Source organism: Grammomys surdaster, unplaced genomic scaffold (genome assembly GCF_004785775.1).
Source record: "Grammomys surdaster isolate TR1022 unplaced genomic scaffold, NIH_TR_1.0 134, whole genome shotgun sequence".
NCBI classification, from domain to species: Eukaryota; Metazoa; Chordata; class Mammalia; order Rodentia; family Muridae; genus Grammomys; species Grammomys surdaster.
In genome coordinates, this window is record NW_021604592.1 from 3,056,533 (window position 1) to 3,081,454 (window position 24,922).

General features: G+C 38.7%; 1 protein-coding gene across 1 annotated transcript in view; it reads left to right on the forward strand.

Moving 5' to 3' along the window:
• The window catches only part of Ptprz1 (protein tyrosine phosphatase receptor type Z1), a 173,709-nt gene that overhangs the window by 143,561 nt on the left and 5,226 nt on the right, over nt 1-24,922 (forward strand). Inside the window, exons 15-27 of the mRNA XM_028762571.1 lie at nt 175-260; nt 2,732-2,752; nt 2,953-3,049; nt 5,047-5,129; nt 6,457-6,591; nt 7,779-7,913; nt 10,366-10,529; nt 12,093-12,228; nt 13,927-14,073; nt 19,894-19,987; nt 20,320-20,393; nt 21,682-21,810; nt 23,042-23,188. Coding sequence (XP_028618404.1) covers nt 175-260; nt 2,732-2,752; nt 2,953-3,049; nt 5,047-5,129; nt 6,457-6,591; nt 7,779-7,913; nt 10,366-10,529; nt 12,093-12,228; nt 13,927-14,073; nt 19,894-19,987; nt 20,320-20,393; nt 21,682-21,810; nt 23,042-23,188 — 1,448 coding nt within the window. The remainder of the gene's footprint in view (nt 1-174; nt 261-2,731; nt 2,753-2,952; nt 3,050-5,046; nt 5,130-6,456; nt 6,592-7,778; nt 7,914-10,365; nt 10,530-12,092; nt 12,229-13,926; nt 14,074-19,893; nt 19,988-20,319; nt 20,394-21,681; nt 21,811-23,041; nt 23,189-24,922) is intronic.

Genomic DNA, 24,922 nt, shown 5'->3' on the forward strand with positions numbered 1-24,922 from the left:
TATATATGTGTGTGTGTGTGTGTGTGTGTGTGTGTGTGTGTGTGTGTGTGTTAATTGCAATTTAGTTGGGTTATCAAGGTTGAATTTTGAATTTATTTTAAACAATACCTTATAGTGGAAGAGACAGTAATTTCCACTGTTATCCTTTCTAATGTGTTTATTTTATTCACTTAGATGATATTGGAGCAATTCCAATAAAGCATTTTCCAAAGCACGTTGCAGACTTACATGCAAGTAATGGGTTCACTGAAGAATTTGAGGTATGATTTAAATATGTCTGTTCTAATAATATCAAATATAATAAATGTCAACAATTCAGCATGAAACTATTTCATGATGTAAAGGCACTGAAACCACTTTTGTTTCTAGGAAAAAATATGATATCCATTTCATAATTACATATGTGCCTAGGAGATGTCTTTTAGTTACGATATAACTTAGAAGCTTGGCTTTCTGTTTTAAAAGTGAGCATGCGCTAGTAAAAGAAACAAGCGTTAGTGTAAATCCTCTCCCATTAAGTACATATTGCTAACATTATTCTCTTAAAACCTAAATAAGTAATAGTGAATTCTTTTCTAAGTTACATAAATTATACTAAACTACTAAACCTGATGATTCTCAGCAAAACTGTATGAAGCCTTCAGCAACACAAACTCAGAGAAGCATTTAGAAACTTTTGTTACACAAGGTAAAAATCACATGCAGTTTCCACGAAAACATACATTTCTAAAATCATCTGAAGTTTATAATCAATAAAAAAAAAATGTCTAATGACACTGTTAAATGTTCTTAGAAGAGGCGGAAAAGTTTACTGCAAGTGTGTCATGCCCACTGACCTTTCACTTCAGCATACTTCTCAAAATAAGGAGTCACACGTCCCATATTAAATAATGAAGACGACACACACACACACACACACACACACACACACACACACACACACAAGGAGCAGTCATCTCTGAGGGTTACAAGTGACAGGCCAGGGGCTTCATAGTCAACATTTATTCATCTCCAGGATTTTATTATATGGGATCATATAAAAATAACTGATGCAATTAAACTTCATAGAAATGAATTAACAACTGATAAATAGCAAAGCTGGGATCTCATATGCTTTCCATTAACCTTAACATCAGTAAGCAGTGGTCAGCTTGTCCTTCCCATCACCCAGTCACCCTAGCTAGGAAGCACCAAATTCTATATATTACCTTTTTATCTCTTCTTCAGTCCCCACCTCCACAGCCTTCCCTAGAACTCTCTCTTTAAAGGTTTTGGAACTCTGGCCCTGATTTCAGGATTTGTTGTCCCTCGATCTACTCTTTTTGTACGGAACAACTTCTTACACGCAACAATGACTTTCTAGATCCTGTCAATCAAGACGTAGGTAGGGAAGGAAAGGACCACAGACTAGAAAGCTTTCAGAAGAGTAGAAGTCAATTGTGCTATAGCATGATGAGTCTCATAGGTAAAGCATCACATTTGCTCTCTTAGTATAAGCTGGAGGTTCCTGAGAGTACAGTATTGCTACAGTGTTAATTCCGCTGTTAACGACACTTACTCCTGTTAAACAAATATCAGGCTACCATCAAACAGAGCTATAGTTCAACAGGGGAAATGGGCAAAGATGGCCATGATTTCCTACATGCACATACACAAAAGCAAATACTAAGGGGTAAAAAAAAATTATAGTTAAAATTGTCTCAAGGACAGTCATTGATTCACACCTATCAAGCAATCCTGAAATTAGTAAGCAGTTCATAGAATTAAATTAACCTAATAACCACATTTTTCTACTCAAAATTTTTCTTAATCCCATTGCTTTTTAACTCAGTCTCATTTAAGAAAATTTCTCATTAACTGAATAATTTCCTAAATAACTAATAATGTTATACCTCTTAAGTGGTTCATATATTAGATTGTTTTTAGTCATTCAGAATATCTTGTGACCAAAGAGGTCTTAAGAGCTTTTATAGGGAAGGGTTGGAGAACTTGCTAGAGGTTAGATTCATATTTGGGTTTTATGTTTTCTGAAATTACAAGGCTTTGATGTTAAATATTCTAAATAATTCTAAATATTTAAAATTATAAACTGATTGTTTAGATAGGAAACACTTCTGGACAAGTCTTTAATCCATTTTAACAGAAAGTCAGCCAAACAGTTTTGCTATGCTCATAGAAGTTTTTTTTCTTTAATAGTTCTACTAGTTAAATCTATACAAAGTACAAAATGATGGTGTCATTTAATCACAGATTAAAACTCTTTTAGGAGAATTCAATGTTTTAAGAACCCTAAATCTGTTATAAACCACCTAACAGGAAGCTATTCCATAAAATAACTCAAAACACTGTATCACTAATTCAGAGTTTCAAATAGTGCTATTGTGGTCAATTCAAACTATCTTTGTACTTAAGCCAATCCAATTACTCTGACAGAATGGGTCATGGGATATGTAGTTCTTATTAGCATTTTAAATAGTCATCATACTACATCCACATCCCCATTTAAACATGTTGGTTTTTTTCATTTACATAATTAAGGTTCCAAATTATGTGGCATTTTGATTTGTGTGCAACTGTTTGAAACATTCTGTTGTGTTAGTATGTGACAAATGTATTTATTGCATGATCATAGTTTTCCATTGTAAACCTAATATGAACACTTTCTTTTCTCATTTGTCGTGTGCTGTGGAATTTGATTTCTTTACTTTTTTGGCATTCATTTCCTCATTAGACACTGAAAGAGTTTTACCAGGTAAGGCATTATTTCACTGCATTTCCTTTTAGCCAAGAAGTAGTTGTAACATGTAAATATGTAATATATATATATATATATATATATATATATACAGTTTTTACTAGACCATTTTATTTGTTTTGTCTTCCTTATATTTAAAGGCACTTGTTTTGAAAGAATTTATGTTAAAATGCGATGCATGCCTTTTTTTTTTCCAGGAAGTGCAGAGCTGTACTGTTGACTTAGGTATTACAGCAGACAGCTCCAATCACCCAGACAACAAGCACAAGAACAGATACGTCAATATTGTAGCCTGTAAGTATGTTCTTAACTCAGCGAACTGCAGTCTCATTGCTGCTGTTGTCAACTGGTGTCCTTGTGCTATCTGCCAATGGACTTCAGTCAAGTTGTCTCAAGATCTGTGAGATCAGGGAGAGACTCTTCTGCCTGCAAACCCCAGTATCACACTAGGGTCACTTCTGCGCATGCTATCATCAGTGGCATTGACTTCTTTTATACAGAAGGATCTTCAGTTTTAATCTAGTCCTTTCCTTGGGCCCCATAACCTGTATTGCTCTAACTGCGATTTCAGCCATTGTTTATAGTTCACAGCCCAATTTCTACTGAGAATCGGCTTGTTCTTAGTGATTGACCAGCTGAGATTCTCTGGGCTTCCTCTTCCTGCTTCTACCTGTGCTTGCTTCCAGTCTTTCTTGGAATTCTTCCTGGAGTTTTACACAGGTTTGGCTTTGAAGATCCTCTTTGCATCTCCCCACCCCCTTTCTTCACTTCATTCTTTCTCATGTTCAAGTAGTGCTGGTGCTTCCATCCTTAATGCAGTTTGATGTCTGTCTTCTTTCTATTGCAGGTCTTTCTTCATTCTGGTTACAGTGTTTATTCCTCCCCGCCACCCCTCCCATCCACACCCACTCTCTGTCTCTCATCAGAGAAGAAGAGGCTTCTAAGAGATAACAACAATACAAAAACAGAATAGAGTAGAACAGAATAAGGTAAAGCAAAAACTATCACATTAAAGTCGGACAAGGCAAACCAACGAAAAGAAAAGAGCCCAAGAGAAGCCACAGGACTCAGAAACCCACTCACCCCCACACTCAGGAATCTCATTAAGAACAATAAACTGAGAGCCATAATATATACACAGAGGCTCTGGTGCTGACCCATGAAGGACCTGTGCTTGCTGCTTCAGTCTTTGTGAGTCCATGAGTTTTGCTCAGCTGATTTAGAAGGACTTATTCTCCTAGTATCCTCTGCTCCCTCTGGCTCTTACATTCTTTCTGCCTCCTCTTTCTTGGAATTTCCTGTAAAAACTTAGATCCTTTCCCATGTGATCTTTGGATGGCTTCCTAACAAATGCATTACCAGAAGGTCGCTTAAATTCTGATTCCAGTCCAGCAGTAGGAGCACACAGGGCTGCATCCTCCTCTCTTTAATTATCATGCTCTCCTCAGCAGTTTGCACTGATGCTGCCTTCCTCGCCATGGGATTCACACCAGCATTTACTATTTAGCGGACAGTTCCTCTATAGACTATAGATTTGTTTCTTCACCTGCGACATTTATCCTGTTTACATTAAGGGCTGGAAGTTCCCTTAGCATTGTAAATGCTACTGTTTTATTTCCAGCGGAAAACAACCTGGAAAAATATGCATTAACTATTTTAGAAGTGGAGAAAGACATCCAGACCCACCTCTCAAGAGCCACAAGTCTATTTACATGTCTGTACTCCTATAGCCTGCTACTCTTGGCTGGATTAACGGACCTGCCATCCTTCGGTTAGCCATCTACTTCCTTATCCTTGTTTGTAACCCTTCACAGACACTCCCAAGACTCCTTCTGCTTCCTTCACTGCTTCCTCTTCCTCTTCCAACTTCATGATCAGAGGCCATCTGCTGCTGTCCTTCCTCAGCTTGGTGAAGCTCCCACCACACCTGTCTCATCTAGAACTCTACTGTTCCCAGTCCCTGTGCCGTTTTAAAAATCTCTCTAACTTTGGTTATTGCCTTATTACACCAATTTAGTTTCTGCCTCGAATTCCTCTTGGCATTGTGTTCCTTCTTCTTGGGACTTGTACATCACTCCTGAAGAACTTAGTCTCACTGCATTAGACGCTTTCTTAAGTTGGAGATCATTGTCCATCTGTCTTTGTTACGTTGGTCAAATCAATATTCCCCACTAAAGTAGATGATTTTGTGTTGAGTTTAATTTTATGATAAAATTATGATACAGATAAGAAGACTTTCATTATGAAGAGCAATCTGTACTTTAGTGAAATATATTCTCTTTTTGTTCCAGATGATCATAGCAGGGTTAAGCTCACACAGCTTGCTGAAAAAGATGGAAAACTCACTGATTACATCAATGCCAACTATGTTGATGTAAGCATTTTTATGGGATTTTTGTAAATCCCTAAATTTGTTGTGCCACAACAATGTACATATAGCGTTGTATAGTAAATGTTATCTGATATATAATGAAACTGCAAACAAACAATAAATAAATTGTAAAAGATCCTGTGGCTACAGGACTTTGGATTAAATAATACTGTTATTCTTATATTATTTTATAAGAGAGGGAGGGAATTCAGGCTAAAATGTACGTTCTAGATAGAATATGGATATTCTCATAGACTGATACCTCCACAAATGGGAGGGTATAGGCCTAGTACTTAGTTTTAATTTTCCCGAGGTTCCTGGCACAGTGAGATAGATAGATAGATAGATAGATAGATAGATAGATAGATAGATCTGTGAGATACATATCTCACTGATGATCAATAAATCTAAACTGAATATTTCCCATGGTAGTACCGAACAATATGCAAATGATATTATAAAGCCAGTATTCAGCCTCTATTGTTTTAAACGACCTCACGACATCAGCTTTGTTGCACTCTTGAGAATAATAGATTATGTATCATTTAATTTCCCCAATGTGGTTTACTGAATATCAACAGAACTCTGTCATTTACCTGGCTTCTGGTCTCACAGTCTTCCTTTGAGTTCATTCTACCTTCAACACTGAGTTCAGAGACGTGAATTCCTACCTATAGAGTGTTCATTATAAGAGCGTCTGCTTCCTGCCTCCAGAGGAAGCCATTCGTGTGCCAAAGAATGTAGACTTGGGAGGGATAAATACTTAGAATCCAGCTCTGCCACTGGCTAGCAATGATATTAGGTGGTCATTTAACTCCTCTGAGCTTCTTTTACTTCAACACCAGGTTGGGAATGATGCTTCCATTTTGTAGAGATGATAGGTTAGGACAGTATTTGAAAAGTGTCAGCCCAGCACCATTTGCTCCTTAAGAGACAGCTGGTAATGTGTAAGAGACAGCCAGGCTTGGCGTCTCCAAGGAAAGGAAAGAGCCCATAATTGTAGCACTTTCTTAACTCTAAGACAACTGAGCTTCATTGGCTGAAAGTCATTTAGAAATAACACAATTAAGGACTAGACATGAATACTTTTAGACCAAATGCATCTGGAGCAGAGATGCAAGCCTGTGGTCATCTCAAAGATAACTCAGTATTTGGTACAAAAGTTAAAATGGAAGGCAAATTCCTGTCTTTTCTAGTGCTATCATTGTTCTACAGCTTTGCAAGTTCTTTGTGCAATTTTCTGATGCTGAAAAGGGGGTGCTGACGTTAGATTCCACAGTTTTAAGTAAGCACTCAGGTACCAAGACACACTTGTGACTTGTTTCTTCAGGGTTACAACAGGCCGAAGGCTTACATTGCTGCCCAGGGTCCACTGAAATCCACAGCAGAAGACTTCTGGAGAATGATATGGGAACACAACGTGGAAGTCATCGTCATGATCACAAACCTCGTGGAGAAAGGAAGAGTACGTAGCCATCTGTCAGGACATCTCTGATATCAGTTAGGGGTGCTTCTAATTAGTTCATTTCATTTTGTTTCATTTTCTGAGACAGGTTCTTGTGGAACCTAGGCTGACGACAAAACGTTGATTTTGATTTTCTAATCCCCCTGCCTCTGCCTCCCAAGTGCTGGAATGACAGAGCTGGACAATCATTCCAGCTACTTCTAATTTCTGATACAATCAATATTAGCAGAAAAAGTTAGGAAAGGCAATCAGCATCCTTTCTAATTATTTGCATCTTGTGTTATATGTATGAGTGTTTTGCCTGCAAGTATTTGTGTGCACTAGATGCATGCCTGTGGCCTGTGGAGTCCAGAAGAGGGCATTGGAGCTCTCAGATACTGAAGTTACTATATGGTTTGTAAGTTGCTATGTGGTTGCTAGGAATTTGAACCTGTGAAAGAGCAACAATTGCTCTTAACCACTGAGGCATCTCTCCATCCCTATAGGATTCATCCTAATATGCATCATGACAACTCAAAGGAAACTGTTGACATTATCAATCAAAATGCTTCATTATTAGGAATCGGGTTATCTGCTTCCTCGATGAATTCTTCATAGTATAAGAAAGAGTAAATTGAACTTTAGTGAAGAAAATGGAGAGTGAGCAGGTTTCAATGCATGGAACGTAGGTTTAAATGCAGAGCCTGTAGGAAGGTGGAGCTCTCTGCTTTAATTTTGTTGTCTGAAGGGAGGAAAACAAAACTAGATCATCTGAGTTTTTTTTCACACCTTCGATCTCTGTGTCATCTATAACTAATTTATCATCACCTAGAAAAAAAAAAAGAGACAATAGTTTAAAAGTTTAGGATGGAGCTAGAGAAATGGTTCAGCTGTTAGAAGGACTGGCTGCTTTTCCAGAGGACCCAGGATGGTGTTCCAGAACCTACATGGCAGCTCACAACCACCTGTAACTTTAGTTCTAAGGGATCCAGTGCCATTTTCTGACCTCTGTATGCACCAGGTACACAAGTGATGTGTGTGTGTGTGTGTGTGTGTGTGTGTGTATTTCATATATATGAAAAATACCCATACACATAATATAATATACAATAATAATAGTCCATTCATGTTACTGTTCCAAACCTTTACTTATTTCATGTTGGATGTTGGAAACATAAATATTGCATATTTATTTTTTTCTTTTACAGAGAAAATGTGACCAGTACTGGCCTACTGACGGTAGTGAAGAGTATGGGAGCTTCCTAGTCCACCAGAAGAATGTTCAGGTGCTTGCTTATTATACTGTGAGGAATTTCACCCTAAGAAACACAAAGATAAAAAAGGTAAGTGTTTTAGGGTTTCTGTTGCTGTGACAAAACACCAGAACCAAAATCAGCTTGCTGAAGAAAAGGTTTATTTCTACTTCCAATTCCAAGCAACAGTCCATCATTGAGGAAAGACAGCAGAAACTCACGGCAGGAGCCTGATGCAGAGGCCATGGAGGAAAGCTGCATACAGGCTTGCTCCATGGCTTCTTCAGACTGTTTTCTTATAGCACACCTTGGAACAGCAACCCAGTGGTGGTCCTGCCCACAATCAGCTGGGTCCTCTTCCATCAGTCATCATTAAGGAATACACACCAGAGTCCTTACCCATAAACCAATCTGGTGGAGTATTTTCTGAATTGATGTTCTCTCTTCCAAAATGACTCCAGCCTGTGTCAAGTTAACATAAAAACTATTCAATAAGTTATAACTAATGGGACTATACCACCAGTAGATGACCTGATAAAATATTGGAGCATACATTCACAATGAAATATTATTTAGCCCTAATAAATATATGATATCTGTCATCTTGGACAATTTAGATGAACCTTGAAAACAGTATATTAAGTGATGTAAGCAAGAAACAGAAAGGCAAATGTGGCGTGGTTTTATTTATATGGAGACTCCAGGAAATTAGACTCCTAGAAGTAGAGAAAAGAATGGTAGCTACCAAAGTGGGTAAAGAGAACCATAGTGGTGTTGACTAAAAGGTGCAAGAATAAATCAGTTGAGAGATCTATTGTATAATATGGTGATTACAATTTAAAAGGATGCATTTAGGGTAGATTTAAGTATTCTTACCACAAAGTGTGTGAGATAATGCATTTGTTAATCAGCTTAATTAGTGACCCACAAGGTTTCCATAGCTAAAAGATGTTTAAGCTATATATACATCGTAGTTCCTATCTGCCCAATAGAATAATTTCAAAAGTAAAATAAATGATGGATTCTCATCTAGTATTTGATGGTCTCAGTCTTTACTTAAATACATGTGTGATTGCCCTTGCTGGATTTTTGTTGCTGTGGTACAACACTGACCAAAAATCAGCTTGGAAAGGAAAGAGGATAGTTGGCTTACTGTTTGTCATCAAGGGCCACCAGAGCAGGAACTGACGCAGAGATCACTGTGAGGAGGAATACTGCTTGCCAGCTTACTCCCCTTTGCTTGCTCAGCCAGATTTCTTATACAGCCTAGGCCCACCTACCCTAGGTCAATCACACTGCCTCCAATAGACTGGACTCCTACATCAATTATCAATTATTAAATGCCTCCAGAGACATGTCCACAGGCCAATCTGGTGGAGGCAATTCCTCAGTTGGGGTTCTCTCTTCCCAGCTGTGTCAAGCTGACAACCAGGATTAGCCATCACAGTGATAAAAACCAAATTAGAGTTAAATCTGGATAACTAAATGTACAGAAAGCTCTTAACACAATGACATCTTAATCCTAGTGATTTCTTCCACGTAGCTTAGCATCAGCTATATCTTTAGAACCAAAAAGCCATGGTGCAGTAGACTGGTAGGTGAAAAATAATTCCTGACCCATATATACACTTCCACAGTATAGCTTTGACATAATCCCACCACCCACCTAAAATGGGTAGGAGTTAAAAATCAGTGAGGCATATATACTCAGAGATTGTCCTTTGAGATTTTCACAAGAAATAGGACAAATATGAATAATAGATAGATAGATAGATAGATAGATACATACATACATACATACATACACACACATAGAAAAATACAGAGAGATGGTGCTGGTGGTGGTGGTGGTGGTGGTGGTGGTGGCGGCGGTGGCGATGGTAGTGGTGGTGGTGGTAGTGCTAGCTGGATGGAAAGAGATGGAAGAGTGGGTGGATGGCCATTAATGGATGAGTATAGTTAGTTAGATGGAGTTTGGGGATTGGATTGACTCATGTAATTTTGGAAATGACCAAGTGTGAAGTCTGTGGATGAGAGTAGAAATTCAGGTAAGGATTGTGCAAGTTAGAGCCCAGATCATCAAGACTTCATCTAACATTCTAGTTGGGTGTCTGTGCTGAAGTCTTGAGAAGCATCTCTTCTTCAGGAGACCTCAAGTCTTGACTTTCAAAGCTTCAGCCTTTTGGGTCAATCTCACATCATGGAAGATGAGCTGATTTACTCAATCTACAAATTTAAATTTTAGCCACATCTATTAAAATCAAAAACCACAATAAAATCAAAGACTTTCACAAAACTGATGACACCTGCCTAGCTAAATGGACGTATAAAGTTGACTATCATAAATAATATAAACATATGGGTGTATGAACATATATATTCTCACCAAAATAAACTCTAAATACATAAGGTAAAATGTATGATAATTAGCTTAACTTAGCCATGTCACAATGTATCCATGCTTCAATGTATGCATATGTGCTGGACAACATAAATATGCGTAATTCTTATTTGCTGCTATCAGCTGTCTGAACTCTTCCAGGGCTCTCAGAAAGGAAGATCCAGTGGGCGCCTGGTCACACAGTATCATTACACCCAGTGGCCTGACATGGGGGTTCCCGAGTATTCCCTGCCCGTGCTGGCCTTTGTGAGAAAGGCTGCCCAGGCCAAGCGCCACGCAGTCGGGCCTGTTGTTGTCCACTGCAGGTGAGTCTCAGAGATGTCCCCCTAAACCCACAGAACTTCTTATGCTGTCGCATGAGGACTCAAGGAACAACTTATACCAAACTGGAAATAATTTCATGCAACAAGAGAAGTGAAATTATATTCCAATCAGTATAAGTATTGATCAGTAAGAGGCGAGTATACTAGCTTCACAATTGGAAGGCTACAAGATTTCAGAGCAGCAGGTATTGGTCTATCTGATTGTTGAATTGGATTTCAACTTATTAATGGTGAGATAGGCACAACACCGTTTTGTTCTTAAACATCCATTAGCAGCACACAACACCATAGGATGGGACTTTAAATGCTTAAAATATTGTCCCTGGTCTGACTTAATCTGCTATACAGTTATCATGCTAGGTTTACATTAGAGAAGGCAAGGCACTCAGACTTGGAAAAATTTAGCAAACTAATCTGACTTTTTAAAAATAGTTTGCCCCTCCAAATCCCTTTCTTGTTTTCCCAACTTCTCAAAAGTCACGTTGACTTGGTGAGCAATTCATTGCTGCCCAGGAACTAGAACTTTCAAGAGGAGGCCGATGAATAAAAATAACACCATTTTGAGGAGGGGGGGCAGTTTGTAGAACCTATGCCACTCTTGTGGTTTGTAGTTAAAATAATAGCAGTTAATACTGACAAAGTGTGGCTGCAAGGATCGCTTTCATTTCTCTACTCAGTGCATGTTCTGAGGCAGTGCCTGTGTTTTTGCAGAAGCAGCTGTCTGCCTTTGACACACAGGTAGCTCACCTGACACATTCTAACCACCCTACTTGGACTTTTCCTCAGAAAAAGTTGGACAGGTTGATCTGGAGAGTTTTTAATCTGGTTGTTTGACAAACTAAGGAAAACCAAAGAATGCAGAAAACAAGCTTCTGAAGGTCAGGGATTGTCTCTGAGCAAAGGGACAAGGACCTGACTATTGTGCAGAGTGGTGCTAATTCTCTCTACAGTACTTGTGGGGACAGTTGAAAAGAAGCCCTGCTTGAGCTCTGTCCCTCAGACTGAGGCTTTGAAGAAGGTGGCTCAATAATGGCCCTTTAGAAATGACAAGGCTTGTGTTTTATTCCTTGTGGTCTCACTGAAATGAAACTTTCAGCTGAAAGCCCCATCAGATTCTTTTCTCTTTAGTGTCTAAACCTTTGCAAACATGTCTACCTGGCAACATAGACCCAAGACCTTCACCTTTCAGAGTTTGCTGAAGCTGATGCTTCCACTTTTCTCAGACTAAATATCTATTTTACTTACTATGAACCGTATAGCAGACAGTCACCAATAACTGTCGGAACTACTTTTAACACATCCCATGAAAATAGTCCAGTTGCTTTACTGTGTGACTCACAGCAGAAACAAACCCCAAAGTAAACTTTGTCTAAAGCAATACCCTGAACTGCCACACTGTTTATAACTTTAGATTGCTAAGTTTATGTATGGCTGATTGGCTTGAGGAAGGAAGCTGATTTTATCAACATGACAACTAATAATGACCAACTTTCACACTCCTTTTGTGCTTGACATTAAAGTATTACTTTCTGTTCGTCCGTTCAGTGCTGGCGTGGGGAGAACAGGCACATACATTGTGCTAGACAGTATGCTGCAACAGATTCAACATGAAGGAACCGTCAACGTATTTGGCTTCTTAAAACACATTCGTTCTCAAAGGAATTATTTGGTGCAAACAGAGGTACTGCTTTTTAAATATATCTTTATTCATCTAAGGTGTAGGCATGTCACTGAAATCTAGGTATGTTATTCTCTGAGGGTGGTCATAAGGAGGGACTACTTACAGGGAGGGTAAAATTGACAGAAATGCATTTGCTATGGTCTGAGATCTGAAGTCCATTGGCAAAGCGGTCCTTCAGAAGCTAGAAGAGGTGCATGCTTTCTTGCCTTGTGGCTTGGATTCTGGTGGCTGCATGTATCCTTAATCCTGGGAGCATTAATCTAATTTCTCCCTCTGTCTTCTTATGGCTATCTTCCCTCTGTGTTTAAACTTCCATCTAGTGATATAAATGCCAGCCACTCCTCTCTGATGGTTGGCATTGAAAAAAAAATATTATATCTGTAGTGCCTGTATTTATAAGACCATATTTAGAGGTATTCCTGTGTTGAGCTGCAGCTTATCTTTTAGGGGAATGCAATTCAACCTGTAACACTAAATTACTAATAAATCACAAATAGGCCAGCAAAATGCCACTTATTTGGGGACAAAAATGAGAACTATCTTTCATACGACACTAACTATGGTAAAGATCCAGAATCAGTAGAACACTCACCATGCTAGCAAACACCTAAAGCTGCTCAACACAAGCAGTTAATGGATTCCATTTCTTCTGTTTAAAATACATGATTGTATACAAGGCAAGGCAGAGTTTACAAATCTCTGTGTTATTCTTTCCTGCTTCCAAATAAAAACCATCATAGGTTAAAAGCTATGATATAACCCTAAGAATAACTAGAAATACGTGACTAGTCTAAGACAAAAAACAAACCAAAACCACATTTCATCATTGAAATAACTTTCTGTCAGACAGGACCAGAGAAAAGTTCCATTAGTGAAATAGAAGAGAATCATTAGACACAAACTAGACAAGCCTGAACCCAACTATTCCAGTTTGTTCTCTGTTGCTGTAACAAGATGTTGGGTGAAAACAGTTAAGAAAGGAAAGGCTTTGTTTTACCTTACAGATTATAGCCCCCTAATGCAGGGAAGATAGGACAGGAACTGAAGTAGTCTCTGGAAGATGCTGACTTTCTTTTCCTCTGGCTTCCTCAGCTACCTTTCTTATATAGCCAAGACCCACCTACCCAGCGATGGTTTCACCCAGAGTGGAGTGGGGTGGACCCTCCCACATCCATTCACAATCATGAAAATAACCACACACACACAGGCTAATCTGAATGAGAAAATTCCTTGATTGAGATTTCTTCTTCTCATCAATGTCCGGTTTGTGTTGGGATGACGATGTACCTAACCAGGAAACCACTCTGTTCCTATGTGACAGGCTACTAGGAGACTAGCCACTAGAGCAAGTCCACCAGAAGTCCTGGAGTTAAGGGAGTGCTCCTCATAGAAAAGTGAAGCTCAAGACAGAAGGAAGGCAGAGGACTTGGCTTTGCCCTGACAAGTCATCTGTCTTCCTTCCAAACCAGCAAGATCAATGGGAGACAGACAGGAGGAATGAGAAGAGGGTGTTTCTGCCTGTGCCACCTCCTTTCCTGTCCACTTTTCTACTGGGCCTCATTAGCAACCTTAGGCAGGACCACTCACAAGCATTTTGTTGAACTCTAGCTTTCTGCCCAAATGGAAGTTTCTACATTTGTACCCAGATGTCTGTCAGAAAATGTAAAGCAGTGCCTTCTGTCATGGTTGTTTTCTCAGGAGCAGTATGTCTTCATTCACGATACACTGGTCGAGGCCATACTCAGCAAAGAAACTGAGGTGCCTGACAGCCACATGCATTCCTATGTTAATACACTCCTCATACCCGGACCGACAGGCAAGACGAAACTAGAGAAACAATTCCAGGTGAGTTTACTTGCTCAAATGCCTCTTGGATGTCAGCACAGAACTGATCGTCACTGTACCTCCTCTTTGACTAGACAAGGCCAAGTGGAGGAGTTGGGAGTGTTGCTAGAATAATGGCTTTGTGTTCGAACCGCCCTTGTTCCTTACAATAGGTTATAGCATAGCGCAACACAGTAGATTTTAAAGAGATGCTTAATTCTGAGTACCAAGAGGAAAAGTTGTCAGAAACCCTAGACTAACTTTGACAAATACAGACACGACTCAGCCCAGGAAAGAAGGACATGGAGAATAACAGAATGAACAGACAGAACTTACAATACAAACTGTATAAGTGCTCCTTTTGCTTTAAAAAAACCAGACCACTTCAGCACAAGTGTGGTGGCTCAGGCTGTTCCTGCTACTCTTTGAAACAGCCTGTGTCTCATTTGAAGCCTTCGGACTAAAGTAGGCCACCTACTTACAATAGTTTCCTCAACCCCAGTTTCTCCCACTCACCTGTTTTGAAATAGAAAACCCGAGTGTTTGTCAGGGGTTGGTGGAGGCATGCTTTCCTCCCAAACTTCCAAAACACAAGCTTTCTGACTTTCAGAAATTACTTCGAAAAGATTTCTGAAAGTGGTTGTTAGCAGACCTGCCTCTCATTGCAAAGAAAGTATACAATGAGGGCTATGATTTCTCTGCACACGATCTCACACGATCTTCAAACATCTGAGGGTTTCAGGAGAAATGGGGCTAAGGAAAGAATATCTAAGAAGAATTTAAAAGCTCCTGGAGAAAGGTTAAGAAGCAGTAATCTCAAGATCCTTTTCTCCTTGCTATCTGCCTAACCTATAGCAGAGTATGCTAACTATCATCAATCCCCTGCCTCTGACCTTGAAACTGCTTTCTGTGCTCTGGGAATACAAAAAGACTGGTGTGTCTTCTAATGATAGAACTTGTTTGCGGAAAGACATCAGGCCTTGTTCAGCAGGACTATGCAGATCTCAAAGGACGCTTTAGAGAAAGTATGCAGACTAGGCTCTTAAAAAGAAAAAGGAAAGATGAAATAAATGAAGTTTGAAGGATACCTTTTGCAGAGATGAAATGCCATCCTGGGAATCCAATTTTACATTTATATCACCTGTTGTCAACAGAATTCTCACTTAAGTATGATTTACCCACCTCATGGTTACTTAGGAGAACTGGTGTGGCTTAAGCGGACTAATCCAGGATTTTAAATAGAAATACAACAAATATTGAATTAAAAAAAGAGAGATTTGACTTTTTTTTATTGCTGCTCACAATATAAATAGGAAATGCAGATATAAAGGCATGTTGTCTTATTTTTAAAACCACTATTCATTCAGATTCATACAAAGAAATTTTTCCTTGAAAGAAATTGCATGTCTATTCCATAAATATTTATCAGATACCTATTAGTTGCCAGGCTTTGGTGTTTAATGCTGAACTGTAAACTTATGGGCTGGGTAATGGCTCAGTTGATAAAGTGCTGGCTGCATGAGCATGAGAGTGTACATTTAGATCCCTAGGCCCATGGCAAAAAGCTTCATACAAGTGCAGTGCCTGTAATGCCAGACCTGTGCATCTCTGGGGTTTGCTGTCTCATAGTCTAACTGAATTGGGGAGTTCCAGGTTCAGATATAAAATTCATGTCCAAAGAAATAACTGGAAAAGAACTGAGGAGGATACCTGATGTCAACCTCTAGCCTCCCCATACACACACACACACACACACACGCACACACGCACACACATGAAAAATTTAAACATGCGTTTTGAAAAACAAACATTAAGGAGGAACTAGAGAGATGGCTCAGCAGTTAGGAGATTTGAACTGCTCTAGCAGAGGACCCATGTTCAGTTCCTAGCACCAACATTGGGCAGCTCATAACTGCCTGTGATTCCCGCTTTAGGGAATCCAGCACCCTCTTCTGGAATCCTCAGATACCCGAACTCACATGTACACATACCCACACACAGATACACAGACAGATACACAAAGATTAAAATATGTATTAAGAACATTAAAATATGTTCAGCACCCTCTTTCTGGAATCCTTATATACCTGAACTCACAGGTGCACATACACACACACAGACACAAAAATGTATATACATGAATTAAATTATATATGATATATATTATATATACTAAAATATATCTTAAAACAATTAAAAGAGCACACTCAGCTCATACTCTCAAGGTGCTTGCAACCTAATGAAAGATACAGATAAGAAAGTAGACAAACAAAAAACTGTGGAAAGCACCACTGTGGAAGAAAGGATGCTATAGGTGCACAGGTGGAGGAACAATTTAGGGAAGAATATATGTGTTCATAAGAGGTCTTGGTGTTTAGCTTACAGGACATTAGATTTGGAAAGGAAACGAGACAAATATAACTGCTCAGATTCTGTTAACTGGGAGGGGACGATGTCATTTCCTATGACAGAGAATTCAAGAGAGAAGGTGCATATTTGCAGGATGTGATAGAGGACAAGACTGTCAGATCACTCCTACATCTACATAACTCTAAAGTACTAGAAGCATATTAGCAAGACTTTCGTTATTAAATGGAATGACTGAAGTACAGGGTTCTACAAATAAAAAGTCTATTTGGGATTCTAATTCTATGGATGCATAGTCAAGGAGCCACATCTGGTGCTGGAAGTCTTAGGTTCTTCAGAACACCAACTGGATATATGACAAGTAAGAATGTGTGTGTGTGTGTGTGTGTGTGTGTGTAAAACTCTACCTATTTTATAGCCACTAAGGTTAATTCATAAGAGCTCTAATGTAAAGACTTAATGTAATCCTAGTCACCTCCCCAAATCTGCACTTCTATACACCATAGGTGACCTCAGCTTTCACATTCTCAATGCCTCTCAGTAGAGATTAAATTTGAACACATGAAACCTTAGAAAACACATTCAAATCACAGCCAAACCATAACAGAACTTGCTTCAGTTAATGTGTGTAAGAGGCAACTCACTACTGCATCTAAATGGTAAAAGATCAGGAATGGAGAAAGAGTCTGGCCTGCTTGGAGATGATTATTTGAAGCCGTGGAACTGGATAAGATGGTCAATAAAGATAAGATGAGATGTTTAAGAAGCTTTGGGAGAAAGGATGGAGATACAGCCCAGTGGTAGAGCTCTTCCCTAGCACATAGCATATCCTAGGCTCAAACACCAATTAAAAAAAGAAAGAAAAAGCAAAAGATAGAAAGGGAAAAAAAGAAAAGGCAGGGAAGAGAGGAAATAAGAGGAGTAAATGGAAGGCATGACAGAGTAAGAGATAGTGAGAAATAAAAGAATCTAAAGAAAGTAACATTTCAAGAGTAGAAAGTGAACAGAAACAGCAAATGCTAATAACATTTGCAGAAAAGGCAGTAGAACTCAGGCCTGGGCACTGATGATCTTTGCAACAGTTACTGCATTGAACCCAGATAACTGAGTTGAAAAACAATGAAAAGGGCACAGCCAAGAAGCAAGCTCAGGGGGCTGGAGATGGCTCAGCAGTTAAGAGCACTAACTAGTCTTCCAAAGGTCCTAAGTTCAATTCCCAGCAACCATATGGTGGCTCATAACCATTTGTAATAAGATCTGATGCTGTCTTCTGGTGTGTCTGAAGATGTACTCATACATATAATAAATATTTTTTTTTTTAAAGTAGCAAGCTCAGGGGAACAAGAAGGCCATTAGATGAGGAGACAATTAGAGCAAAATGTATTGACATTAGGGCTCCTGAACACATATGGCATGCACACAGAGATAGATACACAGACAGACAGACAGACAGACACACACACACACACACACACACACAAATAAAATATATATGTATTTTTAAGACTTGACACTAAAAGAAATAATAAAGATAGGTACTAGGAAATATTAGCTTAGAGGCTAAGACAGATTTTATGTTGCTTATTTGGATTTGGTTGTGTGTTTGTTGTCTTGTTGATGATGGTGTTATTGTTTTGTTTTGTTGTTTTTTCTAGAAAGGGTTTCTCTGTGTAGCTCTGGCTGTCTTAGTACTCTATTTGTAGACCAAACTAGCCTTGAATTCACAGAAATCTGTCTGCCTCTGCCTCCTAAGTGCTGGGATCAAAGGTGTGCACCACCATGCCCAGCCTTGAGGGTGTTTTAATAAGAAATGTATGAGCTTCCTTTAAAACTAGGGGAAGTGAGATTAGTAAATCCTTAGTGTAAAGAGATAAGACTGAGAACACATGCAAAGGGGTGGGTTCTGAAACAAGAAGGCCTTAGTGGTTTGTAGACTGGAGGTACTTAGAAGTAAATATACAACCTCCAAGTTGTCCTTGACACAGGAAGGGGTAAGTATTCACAAACACAATAGAGGCATGCTAAGGGTAATGCCTCTCACCTGGAATCTCTTCACTCAAGATCCTGAGGCATCAGGATTGCCACAAAGCCGACATCAGCCTGGGCTAAGAGTGAGACTCTGTTTTAAAAAAACAAAAGTTGAAGAAATTAAACATGATTGTAATTTAGAAATATTTTCTAAATTTTTTTACATATAAATAAAAACAAGATAAATATATTTAAAAAATGAACCCAAAACAAGAAACAAGAAAGAAATTGTACCAGATTGCCAGAACTCTTCCATCTGGCCACTTTTTTTTTTTTAAATGTTAATCAAAGGCTTTATAAGTTTGGTAATGCTCAATAACAAGATGCCCATACAATCAGAAGTGTAACCCAATACCCAACCTAGATATAGCAACTGCCTTTGACTGGCAGAGACACACGAACATCCACCTCCATGTTTCTCTCCCCCTTCCCCTACCCCAGTCTCTCATCTCCTAGCCCCTCCTCTCCTTCTCTTCCTCCTCTCCTACTCCTCTTCCTCTCCTTACTCCTTCCACCTTAGCTCCTCCTACATATCACCCTTCCTGTTAAAATTTAAAAAAAAAAAACTTTTCTCTCAAAATACAATTAGAGCATAACTATACCAATTTGTATGAGGTACAAGATAGACCTAATACCCAGTCCATCATTTTATTGACTAAACAGACTCTCTATCATCTCTCCTAACTAAAAGATTTAGTTCTGAATCTGGCTTTTTTTCTTGGCTTTAGAATGAATGTCAGCTGAAAACCATCCTCTCAAATCTTTTCTCTCAAAATTAAACATGATCATAATTTAGAAATATTTTCTAATTTTTTTTCTAAATTTAAAAATATACTATAGGTGGTAACATGGAGGAGGACATAGGCTTTGCTAGATTTTTAAGAAACAAAAATTTTCAAACCTTGGTAGTAAAAAAAAATAATAATCTCAGTGGAAAACCAACCTATTTTAGTGAATACCTAAATATTTGATACCTTGATAGTGTGTGCATAAAACACTTATAGAGCAGTATTAGTAAAATAGAATTTGGGATTTCAGTGACTGAAAAATTACCAGTATATCCTGCAGCACCCTGATGAAGTAGTTTGTAGGATTCATTCCAAAAATTAAATAACTATTTAACATGAGTGAGAGTAAGTAGAAGAAATGTAAGGGCCTCACCCACAGAGGAAGGCATCAGAACGTGCCCACAGAGGAAACCATCAGGATACACCTACAGAGGAAACCATCAGGAGGATCCTCTCAAGATCAAATGGCTTGAAATACAGCATAGAGACTTCTGAGACTTCTCTCAAAAGGGGCTTACTTCAAAAAGTGCCTGGGATCCAAAGAGTCGGCTATGTTTACATTAAATGTCATTCTTTCGTTGAGGTGTGTCAGTGTATGTTTGGGGATCTGGGTGAAGTGCATGAGATAACCTGCACATTTCCTTGCCTCCTTTGTCAGCTTCTGAGTCAGTCAAATATTCTTCAGAGTGACTACTCAACAGCTCTGAAGCAGTGTAACAGGGAGAAGAATAGAACATCCTCCATCATCCCTGGTAAGTCACACAGAATCTTGCAAAGCCAACTGGGTGTTTTTATTTCCATGATAAAATACTTTTATGTCTTTCAGTAGTAATTATGTGTACTAATTATGTTATGTATATTGTCATATTGTCCTAATTATACCCAGTATTTGATTATTAAAAATAACTCAAATCCTTGACGTCTTATCAAAAATTGGAAAACTTAACTTTAACAATTAGTTTAATCATTAAAGGTATCCATTGAGAAATGCAATTGTACTTTGCATTTGGGGGTTGTTTTGGGGGGATGGGAATAGCTCAGTGCAGTGAGCATGTTTGTTTACCTGCAATGTTCTGTGTTCCAGTGGAAAGATCAAGGGTGGGCATTTCATCCCTGAGTGGGGAAGGCACGGACTACATCAATGCATCCTATATTATGGTAAGTCAAAGACATGGTGGGAGAATCTACATGCCCATCTGTGTTACCAGAATTAATAGCAGAGAGGGCTACTGGATGCAGCAACAACACCTGTCCAATACAATCCACCCAATACAAGGACTATGGCACACAGTCTTCAGTGGCCAAAAGAATAGCATCATAGTGTGCTAGGACTGAAGAAACCTCAATTGAAATCAATAAAGAAATACCGAGTCCCAAATTCACCATTCAGAGCTGATGAGTAGACATAAAACGTATTCTCATCACCAAGGCACAGATCTGAAGCAGAGGTAGGGTACACCAACTTCAACAGAGTCCAAACTCACTAAAATTCACACTCCAGGTTTGCAGCACAGCTCTTCCTTAAGTACTGGAGTCATTTGTGCTATTGGCCTTTTAAAGATGTAAAACCTTCCTTCTGCATTTAGATTGTCTGATAAATGGACCGGTGCTTTGGTGGCTTTTGTGTGCCCTCTATTACCATCTTACGACAGTCAATCACACAGCTTGGTTGCAAATGAACGAGTCTTAATATTCATTCCCAAACCACTGTTCTAGATAGACAGAAAAGAAATGACCTAAGAAGATGCGGGAAATTGAGATGCAGGAAACAGGGAGATGCGGGAAACAGAGAGATGTGCCGTTATCACTCTCTAACACCCACCACATTTCAAGTGAACCCATGGGGGTAGTGAAAGACCACACTGCAAGAGGAGAGTTTCAAGTTCAGTAAAGAGCACATAAATCATTCGATTCAGTTATGCTAGTTTCCAGGCTTCCTAAGTACAATCAGAGAGGACCCTTCCTGATCCCTCTCTTAGGGGAGGCAGCCAGGGACCAGGACATGGAAGGTGACCTGGGTGAAGAGATGTGAGATTTCGTATTCTGAAGCCTGGGGTTTGTGGACAATAAGGGTTATAAACTCTGCCATGGATTTACACTCTATCTAATTCAAGAGAAACTTTCACAAGCCGTTTTGGTACATTGTCTTCTAGAGGTGATGCCACTTCTTAAGGTAAATGTGTCCACAGCAGTTAACTGCATATACCCCAGTTTAATCACCTTTAAAATGAGGATGATGATTCTATTTCATAGATTCCTGAATCTTCATAGATTCCTGAATCGGAAGAAAACTGTACCTAGCATATAGTCACCGCCTAGTAGATGTTGGTTGTAATACATTATTATTTCAGCATTCAACCTAGAATTAAATGCACTACTTTAACAAAACCACATTTCTCTGTTTAGTCATATGTTGGGCTCTTGTATCGTGTCTTTGGTTTTGTAGGGTTATTACCAGAGCAATGAATTCATCATTACCCAGCATCCTCTTCTGCACACCATCAAGGACTTCTGGAGAATGATCTGGGATCATAATGCCCAGCTGGTGGTTATGATTCCAGATGGTCAAAACATGGTAGGTCGGTTTTCGTTCTTTTCTTGTAAAGAAAACATAATATTACAATAGTCAAAAGCCTATTATACAAAGAAAAATAATCTTTTTCCTACCTAATAGACTCACTGGAGTCATGCTTTGCTGGACTGGATTGGTTAAGCAGTTCTGTTGGGTCAAAGTTGTGAATGAGAGGTCTAAGTGAAGTAGATTTAAGTTGCTAAATAAGTATTTATGGCCCTGCTTAAGCACATCAGGAATGCAATCACAAATGACACCAGTCTATACACTTTTATTTGCATTTTTTAGATAAAATACAGAGTATTGTATTGAAATTTCCATGTAAAACATTTCTCATTTTTTATTTTACTATTTTATTTTAAATTTCATGAAATTCATAGTTGAAGAAGTAGTTACATCCTCTTAATAATGTCAGCCAAGGCTCTTTTATGAAGGAAGGACTTAAGAAACTTTTAAATTCATGCTTTGAGGCTCTCATCCATGTATACAATGAAGTAAGATCATACCTGCCCCCAACTCTTTGTGTATTTCCCATCACACACCTTTTCCTACTTGCTTTCTTTTTTTTTAATAACTTACTACAATTATTGTTGACCATATAAGCACGGGTATAGCAGTATGCATGGAACATGGGCATCTTACAAGTGGCCATAGTTCCAAAGAAGACTGAATCTCCCTCTGGAGCTGCTCTCACCTTATCAGCTAGGGTGATGCCACAGGACTTCCTCTCCTGTCGATGCTGGAAAGCTTTACTTAAAAAAATGCAAACTTGTAAAGGAAAGATCTCTTCAGAACCATAGTATCAGTGACATGTCCACTCTTCTTTCTGTTTGTAAAGCCTAAAGAGTCAGTCAAAATTAATACGTGATTTGGGCTTGTCATATATACTTACCTCTCATACTCAGTTCACATATCTAAAGTTACAGAGATTTCATTGGTGAGCCCTCTCTTCAGTCACCCTACTCAGTTGGCAGTTATAGAAGCAACAAGTTTACCAATCCTACTCTTGAGCCAGGAGCACAAAATGCCACTGTGATAGTTTGGGTTGTGCTGTATTCTATTTCACACATAAATCCAATCTGGATTAAGATTTCAAGGACATTTTAATGGTAAATGTTGTTATCCAAAGAAAATTTTGATTTTAAATTTCTTTGCCAAGCATTTGAACTGATTTTCCAATCAGACTGATGAAATATTTCATGAAAACTCTCTATTCTCCCTTGGTCTTTCTCAGGCAGAGGATGAGTTTGTTTACTGGCCAAATAAAGATGAGCCCATAAATTGTGAAAGCTTCAAAGTCACGCTTATGTCTGAAGAACACAAATGCCTTTCGAATGAGGAAAAGCTGATCGTTCAAGACTTCATCTTGGAAGCGACACAGGTGTGGAAGGAAGGGGGTTAGAGGATGAGCTGCCCTCCTGCTCATGTGTGATACATGCGGTGACTCGGAATCTATTAGAAGTGGAAAGGATTATGATTTCTTACAAAATGAGACAATTCCAGAGATATTCCTATACTTATCATTTTTACTTCCAAAAATCTTACAGAATCGTCAAACTTCTAATCTTAGCTAAACTATACAATTCTTAACTTCTATGTACACAGAAAAGCAAAGGTTTCTCTTTCACTCCAGATTGGTTGCTGATAGAACTTAGGTTGAAAATTAACAAACAAACCAAAATAATTCTAATTTTCTTTCTTTGAGGTTTTTTTTTTTTTTTAGTTCTGTAGATGGGTCTTTAGCCTGTTTGTATGTCTGTGTACAATATACATGCAGTGCCCACGGAGGCCAAAAGAGGGCATCATATCTGCTAGAACTGGAGCTACAGATGTATGTGAACCACCATGTGTGTGCTAAGAATTGAACTAAGGTCCTCTGGAAGAGCAGCCAGTGCTTGAACCTGCAAACCTATCTTTTCAGGCTCTAATTCTAATTCTTGCTTTAAAACCAGCACTCACCTTGTTGTGCTTTCTCCCATAGGTATCCATAGTTAGAAAGAAGGCTTACTTTAAGAAAATAATCAATAGATACCCATTGTCTTGTCATATGCATTATTCTGACCACCCCCATTGCCTACCTCAGCCTTAGGAAATACAGTTTTTTTCCAAGTGTTACGCAGAAAACACACTATACAATAAGTATTCAGATTGATTCCAGTTCAATGCATCTCAGATATATAAATCAAATGCCACTGATGTCTGAATTTCCAGGTGGCCAGCCCTGGAATAAGGGGTAGTTCTAAAGCAGTGGTCAGGAGAGCAAGGTGAAGTAGGCATTTCCGTGCGCTTCATAGCTACCAGACTCATTCCAGCTTCTGGGAAGTTTGTTAAGTGTATAAGGTCAAAATCTTGGATTCTGTTATTCTTTTTTATAAAGACTATTTTTAAGGTATCAAATATTATATAATAAAATAATATTCATAAGCTATATATAATATATCAAAGTGATACACTAAATGATTCTCTGGCTACTGAGTTCAATAAAGGGACACAGCCTTGACCTTTAAGATCCTTCAGGTTCCCACTCAGCCATTCTATGCTCTCTCCAGATATAGTGACCTCTTCCGCAATTAGTGTTTACTGATCTCTGGATTTACTTCATAATTTCACCCTTTTATCTCTGTTTTCTTTAAGACTGTGTTAGTTTGATCTTATATCCTGACCCTTAGATGAATCATGTGTATACTTCATTATAATATTGATGACACTCATTCACACAATTGCACATTAAGTCAAATCTGTTTGCTTCTGCTGTTAACATATTCATGGTATTATTTTTTCTATCCAAATTGGGGTACTACTTGTTTAAGTCTGCTTCATTTTGTTTTGTTCAAAAATTTGCAATTACAAATGGTACCTGACTGAATATGTTTACCTACATGGAAATACTTACTGGGTTCACCCAGGGATCCCTTATGGGTTATTGAGGATGAGAACATCCCCTCCACTCTAGCTATTCAGCTTTATGATTGTTTTAAAAGTGGTCCTGCTCTGAGATGTCTTCTGATTTACAGCTCATGAGAACTCTGGAATTTCCTCATCACTGCTTATGTTGAGGCTGAAATGGTTTCTTCTTCTTCTTCTTCTTCTTCTTCTTCTTCTTCTTCTTCTTCTT